This window comes from Podarcis liolepis (assembly GCF_965112155.1).
Source record: "Podarcis liolepis genome assembly, chromosome: 1".
NCBI classification, from domain to species: Eukaryota; Metazoa; Chordata; class Lepidosauria; order Squamata; family Lacertidae; genus Podarcis; species Podarcis liolepis.
Genome location: NC_139554.1, coordinates 22202635 through 22218355, shown reverse-complemented (window position 1 = coordinate 22218355; position 15721 = coordinate 22202635). Strand labels below are relative to the sequence as shown.

The 15721-nt window shown below is 43.4% G+C and overlaps 2 protein-coding genes across 5 annotated transcripts in view; one reads left to right on the top strand and one right to left on the bottom strand.

The window, feature by feature from the left end:
* LOC310706715 (endogenous retrovirus group 3 member 1 Env polyprotein-like) overlaps positions 1-15721 on the top strand; it is an 874531-nt gene that overhangs the window by 392438 nt on the left and 466372 nt on the right. The gene's annotated exons all lie outside the window — the stretch shown is intronic.
* The window catches only part of BTBD7 (BTB domain containing 7), a 74249-nt gene continuing 60909 nt past the window's right edge, over positions 2382-15721 (bottom strand). For 3 of the 4 annotated variants that reach the window (XM_083501306.1, XM_083501307.1, XM_083501308.1), the window contains 3 exons: positions 12353-12531; positions 10851-11279; positions 2382-7875 (listed from right to left, as the gene is read on the bottom strand). In XM_083501306.1, coding sequence (XP_083357432.1) covers positions 7060-7875; positions 10851-11279; positions 12353-12531 — 1424 coding nt within the window. In that variant the 3' untranslated portion in view covers positions 2382-7059. The remainder of the gene's footprint in view (positions 7876-10850; positions 11280-12352; positions 12532-15721) is intronic. The other variant, XR_014525573.1, reaches the window with a different exon arrangement.

Sequence of the window (15721 nt, the reverse complement as noted above, 5' to 3'; positions counted from 1 at the left end):
GAGAAAATTGGTATACTAAGTATTTAATACACAATACTCACAGCGTCTGGGTTGGTTCGTGTGGGGAAGAGGTGGTCCTCAACCACATCAGGCTCTGCAGGTTGAAACCAGCATTTTGGAAACTGATACGCAACCAGTGTAGTTGTGCTAGAATTGGTGTTATATGGACTGACTGTCCTACCCAGGTCAGCAATCTGGCTGCTGAATTCTGCACCACCTGCAGGTATTGAACCTTCAAAGGCCACCCCATGTATAGCACATGTACAACTAGGTTACCAGAGCCTAGACAACAGAAGTAAGGCTGGGCCCACCAGATGGAACTGACAGAAGGCATTCCACTCTACCAGGGTTACTTGGGCCTTGAGCAACAGCAATGAATCCAGAACTGCCCCCAAGCTACATACTTGCTGCTTCAGAGGGGGTATAACCCCATCCTTCAAGTCTTGGCTCGATTAAGCTGCAGGTGGCTTTTACCTAGTTTTGTTACTGAGGCTGAAGACAGAGCCCAACACACTTTCAGTGTAGGTTAGCTATGGCATATCCAACAGTAATTGGGCTTAAGGATATTGTTAAACCAATTGATGTGGCCATGCTAGTTCATTAGTGGGGGGAAATCTAAGAGATACAGCAGAGTAACAACCTTATTAGAATAAAGTAAAATGTATCTGACTACGGAGCAAACTTTGGCATAACCTGAAACCTGTGGAATAACCAGCCTCAGATAACCAACATACTTAAGTCTCATTAATGAATGAAATGGTTAATGCCATAGAGCAGTGTTTCCCAACCTTTTTTGGGCAAAGGCACACTTGTTTGAAGAAAAAAATCTCGCGGCACACCACCATTACAGCCCCGTGACGTCAGCGCGCAGCGTCACGCCGGGAGGGATGCACGAAAGTGAAAGTTTTCAATTTTTCCCCCTCCCCCTTGCCGGGGAACCTCCAAGCTTTGGGGGTGGGGGGGAGGAGGCAGCGCAGCAAAGCGAGGGACTGAGGGACGGCGGCAGCTGAGGCGGCGGCGGCTGTTGTGGTGGTGGCGGCGATAGCGGGCGGAGGAGGGGGCGGCGGCGGGGCCGAGGTGGCCGGCGGCGGCGGGGGAGGCGGCGGCGGGTGGAGCAGGAGGGCGGCCGAGGCCGGTGAGGGAGTAGGGTTGCCCGGGGCTTGAGGAGCCATCGCCGGGAGTTGCTGCTGCTGTTGTTGCTGCTGCTGCCCGGACATGCCGGCCTCCTCCTCATCCGCTGTCTCGCGCTCCTCCCTTTTGCACGCGCTGCCCCGCCGCCGCCCCATTGGCTGGGTCCTGTCAGCTGATCTTCCTGTGTGTGTGTGTGAGGGGAGAATGGAGAGAGAAACCTCGGCACCACCACTGCGGAGCCGCCCCCGGCTCGACGCGGATCCTCGCCACTGCCGCCTCTCACCGCCCGACTCGCCCGCCTCCCTCCCACGGCACACCAGCCAACCTCTCACGGCACACTAGTGTGCCGCGGAACACCGGTTGGGAAACACTGCCATAGAGTAAGCTGTCCTGCCAGGCTTAGGTCACTCCTGCTCACCTTGGGAATAATCAAGCCTATTGTACCTCAGTCGGCCTGAGCAGCTCAGTGCAAAGAGGTCTGAGCTGATTCCTCCAAGCTCACACCCCATGGCTCTAACAAGACTTTCTGGTGTTCCTACACCGGTCACCTAGGAACTTTCACCACTGTAACTAAGCCAAGTTTTACTGCCTGTGTTTTATGACTGATGCATAGAAAAATCACATAAACCTGACCTTCGGAGAGTTTGTAAGTAAACCATTTTTAACCTACCAAATGTGTGGTCTTTTTCTATGCTAAGGGAAGAGGGAAGTTTTGGAACTCACAAGGGCATATTTTAAAGGGCAAACAACATAGACTTCCACACTTTAGTTTGCTGGGATTCTCTCACCAAAGAGTGCTTGCCCCAAACTGGAACCTTGGCATCCAGGAATTCTCCTTTTATATACCAATATTTTCCCTGCCACCAACAAAATCTGTATTGTATCTACCAGTCTAATTCTGTAAAGCACCTTCTGTACTCCATCTTTTATAAACGGTATTCCTATCCTATCCAGTCTTTTCTAACTGTTTTGCCTACCCCTTTGTTTCTTTTTTATACCTAACCTGAAGAAGAGTTCCAAAGCTACTTTGCAACATTTTAGTTCCTAATAAAAGTTATTGCCTTGTAGCCTTGAGATTTTATTGACAAGTTGGTACTTCTTTCAAGACAGGAAATTAATATAATCGGAAGGAGTGTGCACAGTTATGTGTTTTCGTCTCAGGCAGGAGGAAAAAATGTTACTATACGTTAGCATGCTGCATGCAGACGTTGTCTTTTATCGTGACTGAATCAAATAAATTTTACACAGGATTTTTCTAGACAAGCCATTTATTTGAAATGCCAACTATATGTAGGATAAAGTCAGTGTTAACATGCTTCTCAGCAACAGTAGAAAAATAGAACCAGTGAAAACCTTTTTACAACTGTAATGGTACTCAAAAGAGAAATGTATTGTTTTACAATGCATCACACAAGACTAGAATTCAATTCTAGAGGTACCTAAATAAAAATACTATATTTTCTTTAAAAACCAATATGTACAATTGAAGCGTAAACAAGTTTTACAAAGTACTGGTTATGCAGGTTGTAGAAAAAACGCTTGCATAGGACATGAAGTTGTTGTAAGAAAATTTCTGAGCCTTTAGTATTGAAGGCACTTGACTTTATACCAGTAACAGCACAAAAACAACGCAACATCATGGACACTTAACACCTTCCAGAAATACAAACATGTACGGAAATAGCATCCCCTCCCCCTCCAGCTTCCTCTAGCATTCCACACACAGCCCCTCCACCATTTAAAAGCACAGACATTGGGAGAAGCTAGAATAATTGTTCCATCCATAGCCCATTTCAAAATAAGTTACATAAGAGATGAAAATATGGTTTGGAATAACAAGCAAGAGCCAGTCTCTTCATTTTCTCTCTTTTTAAAGGCAGAAAAAAGAGATCAAAGACAGGAATTAAAACATGAAACGTAGATGGTCACTGTACGGTAGTCTTACAGGATAACAAGGATAACTGAAGAATTAACTCTTAACAGTATACTTTCAGAAGACTTATTGTAAACACATTGGCTGGGATACAAAGTGGCATGTCTACAGGGTGGTTTTTCCACTTCCTTCTCCTGGCAGGAGAACCCTTGTCACTTCCCAACCCACACAGCCCTTTGCACCTCTGGAAGTTTAAAAAAAGAGAACAACCCACGCAAGGTAGATGCATGGAAACACAATGTGTTTGTGTGCGCACATGCACACACACACACACTTCTAGTTCCCAATCATGGAGTAGAACACACAGTTTTTCCTAGCAGGATGGATACCAAACCAGTTTTGGACACGACTCTTCTGTTGCAGCAGAAATAGCCAAGATTATAGTTTTAAATTTCCATACTGAAGCATCTTTCATTGGTTTACCAATTGTTCAGTAAGTAATTATTTCTCTTTCAAAGCCACAGCTGTATGGTTACTGAATACTTGGAATTTCCTAAAATGTATTCAAAAGTGCTTCATGCAAACAAAAGATTATTTATTTAAGCTGCTAAAACTGTATTGTGCATTGAAGATGCCAAACACACAGCATAGTTGTCAATTATTGAAACACTGAATAGCTGGGATTTGCTCATGAGTCCTGATTTTTGGGAGGACAAAGGGACCAAGCAGTTGAAGTTCTGAGTAAATCATCTGCCCAGCAGATTGTAAAACTAATTTCAATTATGGCACAATACATGTTTGATCAATTTGTTGCCGGGCCAAGTTAACACCCAGACAAAACCGTTGCATTGCACTGTTCCTTTTTGGAACAGGGGGGTCATTTCAAATTTTGGGAGAGTGCTGGTGGCTCGAGTCACAAAGTGCCTCCTAAGGTGGGGGTCATGGCAGAACACAAAATTAGACAAGCACCCTGACAACCTACCACAGTCAGCTATGCCCTGATCATGGAGATCACACTACTAATCACACGTGCACTGGTGCTGTTGCTGTCTAATAACAGGGAGCATTTGTCAGTGTCAAGAAAAATATACAAGGTGGTCACATCACGTTCACTTTCATTTCACAGAAATCACTTAGAAGGTACCAGCACATTTTGCCCCATAACTAGAGACTTGCCTCTTTTAAAAAAAGAAAGCTTGGAGTCTGGGGAACCTGCCCAGGGGCACAAACGAAAGCCTTTGTGGGCAACACGGTGCCCAATGTCGCCAGGTTGGCGACTCCTGCTCTATCGAATCATGGATATTAAAGTTTGGCTTTAGTTGGCCAGTTGCTCATAAATATAGATATCAAAATATAGATATCAAAATACGTCTTTTCCTAAGGAAGTGCAAGAGGAGTTGAATGACACTGGATGAATAAATGAGCTACCCAGAGGTCCTGCTAAAACTGCACCAAACTGCACCAAACTGATCAACCCCAATCTGACCACTGCTGGGAAACGGATCTAGTTTAATAAGCCAAAGAATCCAAGAAGAGTTTTGTTGACACATTAGAAACAGCAAGTTCTTAATTAAAGCCATAGAGGTAAAGAAGCCAGTTTCTTGCCATCTCAAAAATTTCTCTGGGAACATTTGCACCCCCCCTTTCTGACTTAATACAAGTTGTTTTACATTGTATAAATAACTCCGTTGTCTTAAGGTATGCTACAAAATTCTGTCTCTTACCAGGATTTGCTTTCATCTAGAATGCCGTCCCATGGTCTGAAATGGCAACTACCTGACTTCAAAACCGGTACGCTTTGTTCGCTGGGAGCCAATATGCACCTAAATAGCTTCTCGCAAAGCTTATTCCACAGTAAAAACCATGTGTAAACTAAACCTGGGTGGATTATTTCAGCCAACTCTATAGCCACTACTGAGATCAAGAATTTACCCCTCGGGTAACTCACAGACAGAGCTAGGCACACATTACACTACTAACGTACTGAAGCAAACAGGCTCTGTTTCAGACATGGACAAAATGACCTACTTGAAATAACAGAATATGGACGTTTCTGTGTGCTCTTGTTTGGGAGAGTGGGTTTAAAGATATATTCGGTGTGCATGAGTAAGTGGATCAAAGGTAAGTCTTGTCCCAAAATTCTCTGGAAGGCAAAGCCAATCTCACAAACTTCTCCTATACCATGAAAGACAGCTAAAAAACACTAGACAAGATGATATAGTAGATTCTCATCCTCCCTTGTCCTCAAAATTAAAAAGGCAGAGGATAGGAGACTTTATGCTTTGTGAAGACCATTTGCACCACTGTAGCAAAGTTAATGTAGTGTGAAAATTCTGGACAAGATACTCTCTCACTCATACACACTATCCATCAAGGATCCAGAACTTCTGTTTGCTTTAACAGTGTTTGCCCCCGAAAAGAAATAGGACACGGCAACTGAAAGGCAGGAGCTGGTCCTCTTGTTAGAGCTGAAAACAAAAGTATGATTAAACATTGAAAAAGTGTACATTTAAAACAGTGTCAAGTATCTAAAATCAAGAGTCAGATTTAAGGTTAGAACAGCCTTTAGTTAGTATTCTGACTGAGGTCTTCTGGTGATGGAAGATCTGCATTTTAGAGCTAGCCACCCTGTCAGGCCTGTATTGGGAGATGCCACACAGCAGCACTGGGGCTTTCCCCAATACTTGCATGAGAACAGACATGGTGGGTGCATACAACTGCTGACAGCCCAAATGGCCATCATTAGCAGCAATGGGCGTTTCTAAGCAATCGGCCCCCGTCTCTTTACTTTGTGTTCATAAAAGCACAGAGTCCCCAGAGTCTTTTTAAAAAGACAAAACCAAACGCGCACACACGGAAGAGGTTGGGATGAAGAAATTAAGTGCTAAATTGCTTACAGCTAATTTAAGCCTTAGGCGTTCCTCTTCAATTTGTGATTTCCGTCCACAAAGCAAGAGACTCACGGGGTCCAGGAGCCCTCAGTGACATCACTAAGGTTGAAGCCCTTGGTTGCTTAATCACAGGTGGAAGGAAGAAGGCAGAAAGCACTCCTTTGGGTGCCTCTACTGGAGACAGGCAGCTTCCTCTAAGGAGATGGAGCGTTAACACCAAAGTCAGGTGTTATGCAGCATCTTCTCACTGTCCTGGGTTGGTACAAAACCTTCCCATACCTGCATATCCTTACTCAAAGGAAAAATTGATGAGAGTGTTTACAGTACTGTCACAATTTGCAGTACCAGGTGTATTCCAACAAAAGGAGTTAACTAAGTGCTTCTCAGAGGTGTTATGTCAGCCCCCAAGGCCTGCAAGAGAGAGAGAGAGAGAGAGAGAGAGAGAGAGAGAGAGAGAGAGAGAAGATTTCAAGGAACCCAAAGAGAGTTACACTCCCCACTTCCACAGAAAACCTCGGCCACAAACATCAGTGAGGGCTTGCTACATCAAGATGAAGGCCAGCTGCCATGGACTTGGTAAACAGAACAAACGTATTAGGCTGGATTCTTGCACTAGTGGTAGACCAGGAAGGCTTGAGACTGAACCAGAGCAGTTACTTAGATGTGCTGTTCTTTGGAATTCCTATAGTCATTCAAAAATAAAGACAGACATTGTCACCATTTGATAAGAAAATACATATCTCAGTGCGCAAACCCAATGCGCACAGGAAGCCAGAAGGTGAATTCTTTTTTTAAAAGCCACCCAAGAGAGCATGAACATTGTCCTTTAAATATAACAGCAAGTTTTAACATACTAGTACAAAAACTAAATAAAATTAATGTACAGGTGCAAAAGGCTACCTTTCATTTTTTGTTAAAGGTGCCGGCTATTTTTTTTTTAAGAGGCTTAACAAAATCTGTTCCGGACACAAACTCTGGAGCAGCATTCCAAACAAACTGGTAGCATGCCATCTCTAAGGAAGCCATGTATGTACAAAAATAATAATTAAAAAAGTGATGTGGCAGCTGGCAATAAATGAACTTGCCCAACCAAAGTCAGGCCAGAGGTGGCAAAGACTGGATATTTCATGACTCTTAGGCACAGAGAAGAAGTGGAGGTGGTTTTCAGAGGGCAGATTTTTTGTACAGGAAGTCTGGTTTGCTGGGAGACCTCCTTCCTCTGCTTACTGCCTCTTCCCTTTCCAAATCCACATTTCTCTGTGCTTCATGCTCCAAGGGCTCGAGGTCTGCCAGCCTCCGGCCGGACTGCTCTTCATGGATCTCTGAGCTGTATGCAGGCAGAGAAGGCCGGCCAGAGGTTAACCCATAGGTTAAGTCAGTTTCTATTTTTGTTCGCCCCCTTGCGTGAACTGGGCCATTTCCAGCATTCTCTTGGGCAGCCAATGCCAAGTCCAACCGCTGGGGAGGTTGTTCTAAGACATCGAGGTGTATCGGTTCATTCTTTTGTCTATGCGGATGCCCTTCTTGAGAAAGTGCATACTCCCTCCGAGAGTCTTCAAGCTTTTTTGGAGAGATGTGGTTAAGTAAGTGGGCGGCCTTTAAGCCACTGGGTGATGCTTTATTGTGGCTGTACAAATCTGGGCCAAAATAGATACCTTGAGAAGGTGAAGGAGTGTGCCTGCTGGGGGCAGGAGTAGACGGTCTGCATGCAGCGTTGGAGAAATCGTAGAAATCTGGGTATTCCTGCGGATTCTCTCTCGAATCCAGTTTTTGTTCAACTGAATGTTTTTTCCGGGAACTGTGCATGTGCCTTGTCTGAAGGCATGAAATGTGCTGGGCTGCTCCTGGCCCAACTTCCAGAACAGGCTGGCTCAGTTCTGTGTCAGCAGTGAGCTCTGGCAGCCTCCTGTCCTTCAGAGACATTGTCGACACACCCATAGCGATATCTGGCATCAGTTCATTCAGCACAGGTTGAGTACCCTGGAAAAGAGAAGAGAACACCCGTTTCTACTTGTGCTATTTATTCCCCTGTGTTCCAGCTATAAGCAACATACTTTCGCCTCCCTCAAAACCTGTTTCAGCTTAAGAAAGTCCAAGTTTGCCACAGGCCACAGCTACATGTTAAGAGCACATGCTCTCTTAAACACACACACACACACACACACACACACACACACGCACACACACACTTACGTGGGTTTTTGTACTATCAGCATGAACAGATGGGTTTAAGAGCATTTCCAACTATAAGAGGGGTTTTATTTTATTTTCCGTATTTCCCCGTGTATAACACACACCCATGTATAGGACGACCCCTATTTTTTGGAACTGAACCAAACATTGGGGGGGGGGGATTTTTTTGGGGGGGATTGCCCAGTTCTTGAGCTTTTCTTTGGGAGGGGTCACCACCGCCAAACACTCTACAGCCCACCTGCCACTGGAAACAAACAATCACACAACAAATCAGCGCTGCCTATCTAATGAAGGCTATATAATGAAGCTATATAATGAAGGCGCAAGGTGAATGCAGAGTCCTGGTCAGTTTATATGGAGAGAGGCGATCCTTGAGGTGCTGTGGTCCTGAGCTACAAAATCTGTATAGTCCACTCTTGGGGCTTACAGTGGCCAACTTTAGAGCATTTTGATATACATATTAGCTTCCAAAACCAACTATTTTGGACATTTAAACTTCAGCGACATAGTTATCAGAGACGATTGACAACAAATCTAGAGACACTGATATCAGTTCAAGAAATCTATGTAACTGAAGCATATACAAGACTCAAAGCCAGATGAATTTAACTCCATGAAGGACTTTTGCAACTGGGCCATCTAATAAACAAACCTTACATTAGTGGAAGAAGGAGGAGTCAATGTCATCAGAGAAACTGAAACTTCTTCGTATCTGAAGAAGTGTGCATGCACACGAAAGCTCATACCAAGAACTAACTTAGTTGGTCTTTAAGGTGCTACTGGAAGGAATTTTTTTATCAGGGAAACTGTTTTCATGTGTGGGCTTGTTGTATAGAATTACTTCCACCTGATAGCAATGCATTTTGGACTGATTATTACTGGCAGGAGTTTCATACTGGATTAGCTAACTCAGATATGAAAATCTAGTTCTGTAAAAAAATTCTTCAGCGCAATTTGTTAGAAATTTAGGCTGCAATCCTATACAAAATTACTTGGGAGCCAATCCCACTGAACGGAATGGTGCTTGCTTCAGCATAAGAAACAGAATGTCAGCCCTTCTGATACAGAGCAAACACTCACCAGGCTGTTAATAGAGTAGACCTCTGCGTGTTTCTTTTCGAAACACTATCAACTAAGTGCAAAATAAATCCATGGAAATAAACAATTCTGGTTAATCACTTCCCATTCCATTCCGTGCTTCTAAATTGACCAAAGCTATGGAGCCATCCGAGTTAAGCAATATTTAAACCTTCAGACTCCTGAAAGGGGACAATGCAGACTTTTCAGCTGCAGGGTGCACAATGCACTCAGAAGGTCTAAACATGTAACGACAGATCATTTCCTCCTCCAAATGATTTAACAACAGCTGGATTCCAAGCCGGCTACCACAAACATGCAGCCACAGTCAGCCTTGTCCAATAAAATATTTATCTTGTTACTCAGACCAAGCAAACAATATGGATTTAGCAGGAGGAAATGATCTAGACTAGAACACAGCTTTCTAAAGAATAATTACAAAGGAGACAATTCTTCAAGGAACGGACGGGAAGTGAATTTGACCTATTTCCATTATGGAAGACGAATTGTTAACTGAACAGATCCTACTTTCAGTGTCGGAAATTCACATTTTGCTCAAATGTTACCAGATTCAGCTGGCTAATGTATCAATGGCCTTTCTTTTCTAATTTGTTCCAGACCAGCCATTATTGTCGTCTTCAGTGTGTTTTATATAACAGCAACCAAAAGCCCGTTTTAAATGTTTATACTGGACACTGTATTTTCCTTGCTTACAGCTCAGGTTTGGTCTGTATAAAACAAACAACAACAACAACAACAAGCAGGCCTTAACCTTGACTCATTAAGCTATGCATTTTCTCTTAAGCCTATCCCATCTCTTTAGAACCTTCCCATGCATTATTCAGCTGAGCACAAGCTGATTTAAAAGTATGATCATGAAACAAAAATCCTCAGCTTTGGATGCCATCTATGCTGGTTTCCAAAGCTTGAAAAACCTGATACGTTCCGTAGGAAAAATCGCTTTCTGTTGTACCAGAGTTTTTTGTCCCTTGACATCTAAAGGGGGTTGGAAAAGAATGAAACCCTAAGAAGATGGTTTCTTTTAAAAAAATAAATTATAAAAGGAGAACAAGAACTCCTTTCACTACCATCTATGCTACTCTATCTTCCCCTTCCATTTAAACCAAGGGTGGATTCTTACTATGCAATTATTTGCTTTATTTTACGCATATGGGCACCATGCATGGCAAATGCCAGAGGAAATGCATTACGCTGTAAGGGGAGAGGGCCACAGCTCACTGGAAGAGCATGTGCTCTGTAGGCAGGCGCTCCCGGGTTCAATCCTCAGCAGATCCAGGTAAGGTTGGGAGAGCCTTCCGTCTGAATCCCTGAAGAGCAGCTGCTGGTTAGTATAGACAACACTGAGCTAGCCAGGCCAATGGTCTGAATGCCCCTGTGTTTATTACAAAGATATTCCCAACTGGATGGTTTGTTGGGCGAATTTGTAACCCACAAAACAAGACAGAAGCTGCAACATGGTTGCACGTGAATGCTATGGAATAACCCATGGATAGACTTCCAGAAAACTACCTAGCTGCTCGGTGACAAAGCCGAAAGCTTTTTGTATGGGCAAATTCCAAACAGTTTCAGTAAACACAAAGTCCTGTTCGCATCACCAGGGCAACGCATCACTCTACCTTAACATCCATGCATCTGGAGTTTGTGTATGTCGGTGGCATACTTACTGCTTGCTTTTCAGCAGCCATCACAGCTGCTGCGGCAGCAACTGTTTGTCTTCCCAGTCCTGTAGTGTTAGTGCAATCGGGAGGTGTGGCTTTGACACCAGACAGGTAGATGGGAGGGGGGCCTTTCGGTGCTGTTCTGGCATGGAACAGGGAATGGTTGCAGGGGTAAGAAAAGGAACGCGAGGGGTGCTGGCTCTGCGCCCTTTGCTTCCAGCCGACTTTGAACTGATTGTGGATTGGAGTAGCCGGCGGGTGGTAAGGAGGTGGGGGAGGGGGCAGCGGTGGATGGAAGGCCACAAAAGAGTCTAATTCTGTAAACATGGTTTCCGCTGTGGGCGTGCTGTTCACGCGACACCGCCCCGGCTGTCTCAAGGTCAAGAGCGGGCTTTCATCCCCAAAGTGCTCATCTGGAAAGAACTTGTGAGGATTCTGCAACAGTAAGAGAGAACACAAAAGAGGCTGAAAAATCCATAGGAACTTCTGCTGCAAGGCCTGGGCATTGCTTACACTGCATTATCTGACCCTGCCACGTGCGTGTGTCAAAAAACAAATAAATGTGCTTTTCTGGAGTCCTATTCTTCAGCCCATATTGCAGCAGCAAAAAAAGTTAAGTTAGACATCCTAATACATGACCACTTTTGCTAATGCAGCTGAATTCCTAAGCTGCAGATCTTCCACGTCAGCAATCAGGTATGGAAATAGAGGTTTTGCACTATGTAATTATTTTGCAAGCAAAAATACACAACATGTCAGTTGCAATCATTCTGGAGCATATGGCCACAGTTTTGGGGAGTGCAAAAATATACTCAGCTGTGGTGCTCCTGTTCTGTTTTTAAACAGCACAAAAATCTTCTGTACAAATCTCTATTTTGCAGAGCACCACTGGGTGGCTCCCTCTATGATTTCTTTTTATAAAGTATATTTTCTTAAAAATAAAAGCTCCCTCACTTTCTTGCTTGGAACAGCAATCTTTAGATTTTAACTTTTATTTCCCCCCTCTCCAGAACCACATTTTTTTGTTTGGCAAGGTAAGGAAGAATGTTGATGTGATAATGCAGGCTTTAGACTGAGATTCTCAAGCTTGTTATCCTTTTGCAGGCCTGTGGTTTAAAAGCTCTAGAAAGTAGATTTACTATGATCAGCAGCAATTTGCATGCTGGGTGTGGGGTTTATTTTTCTGGGGCTAATTCGTTTGGAACATCCAGGGCAGAGCAGCACCAAGAAGTACGAGGAATAATCTCCTGGCTTCTAGTTAGACATGAGGAAATTTGGTGGGTGTCTGTCATCTAACAGAGCCTCCTCTTTCCTTGCCTAAAAATATAGCAGCAATGCTACCTAATATTCCCATTATCTCTTCCTCCACTCACGCCTAAACTGCTGCACACTTCATCTTAAAACAGGCTTACATATACAGTCCCATTTTCAAATAAATCATCATCATGATAGCTGATCAACTTGAGGACGTTCAAGTGTCTGCTGAGGTTACTGTCCGTGCTTCATACCTGCAAGAGCTCAGCGGCAGAATCAGAAAGTCCAAATTCCCGCAGTACACGGATCTGAATCTCGTAGCTGACAGTGGCCCCTTCTCCACAGTTCAGAGCGTAAGCTCTTTGTACCTGCTCGGTATGGCGGAGCTCCTGCAGCCGCTTGACCATCTCTTTCACAACAGGGAGACGAGGAACTGCAGAAACAGCAACAGACAGAAAACCCAAGCTGAAATGACTTCCTTTGCTATTCGAATGAGCAGCAACAGATTCCACGGGCCAACAAGATAAGGCTTATAAGGAACTGAGCCGGGACTTGTTTGCGCTAAATAAAGCCATGCAGAAAAATGGGTTAGGAAGTGCAAGTGCAGCCAAGGACTTGGGATACTGAGCTCTGGTAGGTAAGGCAGGGCAGCAGGCCCCTATCTTCTCCTCCAGCCCTGCGTGTGACAATGAATAACTGATACTGAAGGAAAGGCATCCCACTTTCTTCTGCCTTGCATATCCCTTGTTTGCTGAATTGCTGATGTGTCTTGTGAACTACCTGTTCGCAACCTGTTTTGTATTTTCATAGTAAGTGGGTGCCTGTTGTAAGCCACTTTGGGCACATCTAACTGCGGAAAGGTGGCATATAAGTAAACTAAATCAACCAGCCAACCAATCATTTGGTTGATCACTGTGAGTACAGGGTGCTTGATGTGCCTTTAGCTTAATTCAACAGGGCACTTCTTTCTTCCAATCTAGCTGCTGTGTTAGCCCAGTGAAAGCCCAACACCTTCCCTTTGCCTGCCAACATGCCCCAAGAGCCCTCTTTGCTCCTAGTCCTCTGGCTTTGTCCTTCCATAATAATTTGGCATGCCCTTCTTTCAAGAGTTATCTCCTCTCCTTCAGCAACTTCCCAGTTAACCCCTCCAGTCAATCTTGCCTTCTGTATGAACCGCTTTCAAATGTTTGCTGAGAGGATGGGAATTATATTTGATGGTCGCAGATTTCATTAAGACACATTTCCCCTCTACACACACAAACACCCCTTGATAACTTATTCCTTAAAACACACCAGCGGCAGAAAAGCCATTTGCTTACAATGCTGATTTCATAGAATTGCAGAACTGTAGAATTGGAAAAGACCGCAAGGATAATCTAATCCAACCACCTGCAAAGCAGGAATCACAGCTCAAGAAGCCAAATGACCATCCAACATCTGTTTAAAGCAATATTCTCTTTGCTTCTATGTCAGCAAGTTATCTTTGTGAATCCCACTTATCATGCCCTTATCAAATGTTTTGATGCAGAGTATCTTAAAATCTCAAATTTACACTTCCTCCGGATGGAACCAGCCATCTCCAGATTGGTTTTCTTGGCACACACTTGATAGGCTGGGTTGAAGGCTGAAATCACAAGACCACTGGAGCGCCAGTATTAACTTCAGAAATTTAAAAATTATTTTTTTTAAAAAAACAACACATGCAACTTCTAAGCCAACAGAAGCTTGGGGAAATTCCACTCTTCTTAGAGAACTCATCTGATTTTGACTCTCCTCGGAAGAGATCACATGAAAAGTTACTTAGACACTCTATTAAGATGTCCCAGGAAAATTCCTGACAAGCTCTTATCAATGCTTTGAGGAGCAGCATTTCTGAACCCAGTAGAGACAAAGGGAATATTATGGTTGCGGAATTAGAAATCAAAAGTAAAGTATTTGTGTATGCATTGTTTTATTTGTTTTAATCCCACACCACCTTCACCAAAAGCAAGAACAGAACCCAACAAGACATTGCGGATTGAAATATCCAGTTAAAATATATCAGAGAAGAAAGAAATTAAAATGACTGTATAGCTGCCTATTTCCCAACCATGAAAAGTGAGTCTGGATTTACTGCACTGCCATCAAATATTCAAGTATAGGCTATGTCAACTGTCCAGGGGGAGGGAGATCTCTTGATGGGGAGATGCTACTTAAATGTCTCTTTACATGCCCTTGCCATTAAAAATTGACTCTGGGAGAATACAACGAAAAGAGCAAACTTCCAGACAGTCAGTGAGAGCAGTTTCCCATAGGGCACATAGCAAATGGCTACAGAGGCCATGAATGACTGTGCTGCTAATTTATGAACAGAAAAGAAGGTTCCCGGCTGAAACTGGAGACTTGAGCTATCTCTGTAATGTTTAAAAAACACATTCCAATGTTCCTTTGGAAAATAACTTTCCTCTTTCCACTAGCCTTCAAGGTGGAGATTTTTAATCCTAGTCAGTATCTAATGGAATTGTTTTTCTATGTGTAACTGTTTCAACTGGTTTTTTTTAAATAAAAAATACACACACAATGGTTGTACACAGATTTGATTGTTTTGTAAAAATTGCTTCAATATGCATTTCATTTATGAACTGCTTCTAGGAAACAACAGCAGCAGCAACAACAAAAATAACAATAGAAAAAGACCAACCAAGCTGTCCCTAGGCCAGGTGTGGGGAAACTTTGCCCCCCAAGATGCTGCTGAGCTACAACAGCCTCTATAAGCATGGTCAAAAAGGCCAGGGATGATTGAATCTGCAGCTCAGCAACCTCTGGAGGACCGAAGATTCCCTGCACCTGCCCTGAGCAATAACCAGCCTATACAGCTTAGCTGACAGGTCATTTACCAGTTCTTTTTAGGTCCTATGCACTGTGGGGAAAGAGACATTGATCAGAATGCAATAAATAAATGCAGCTGAAAATGGCATGAATTAAATTAAAGGAAGAAGGCCCCTCTATGCATTTTTTTGACATCATTAGAGCCCTTGAATGGTATCAACTACTGACCAGAAAATGTGTCTTCCTTTCCCCCCCTCTTTTTGACTTAGCTCTCGTTTTTAAGTGCTTTAAAGCGATTTGTAACTTTTAAGACACTTGATTTTGAGGACACACTTTATTTCAACATCAAAGCTGAAGCAAATTGACCAGGACAGCACAGCTTCACTTCTTCACGTTAACAATCACTGCAGCACTTTTGATCTAAAGTGTTCTTTTGTTTTCATTTCCACTAGTGTCTTCCACCCTCCTGTAATTTAGCTGGCTGTGATTAAAAGCAATTTGCAGTCCATTTCAATTATTGTGTCAGATGCCAGGATCCAACTGGTATTCATGTATCTTTTATTCTACAAGGTCTTATTCAGAAATGGATACCCTTGAAAGCAAAAAAAAATCTTAAATCTGTCACTGATAAAACCTTGCAGGTCATGGGGATCAGTTATTTTATCATCACATTTTCAAAATCTATTCGTGCAACATATGTGGGATTAGTTTGTTGTTGCTTTTTTAAGACTGGGCACTTGGACAGACTAACAAGAATTCACAGATTCACACATCAAAGATTCAGAAATCAGCATGTTGACACCCCTCATCACAAA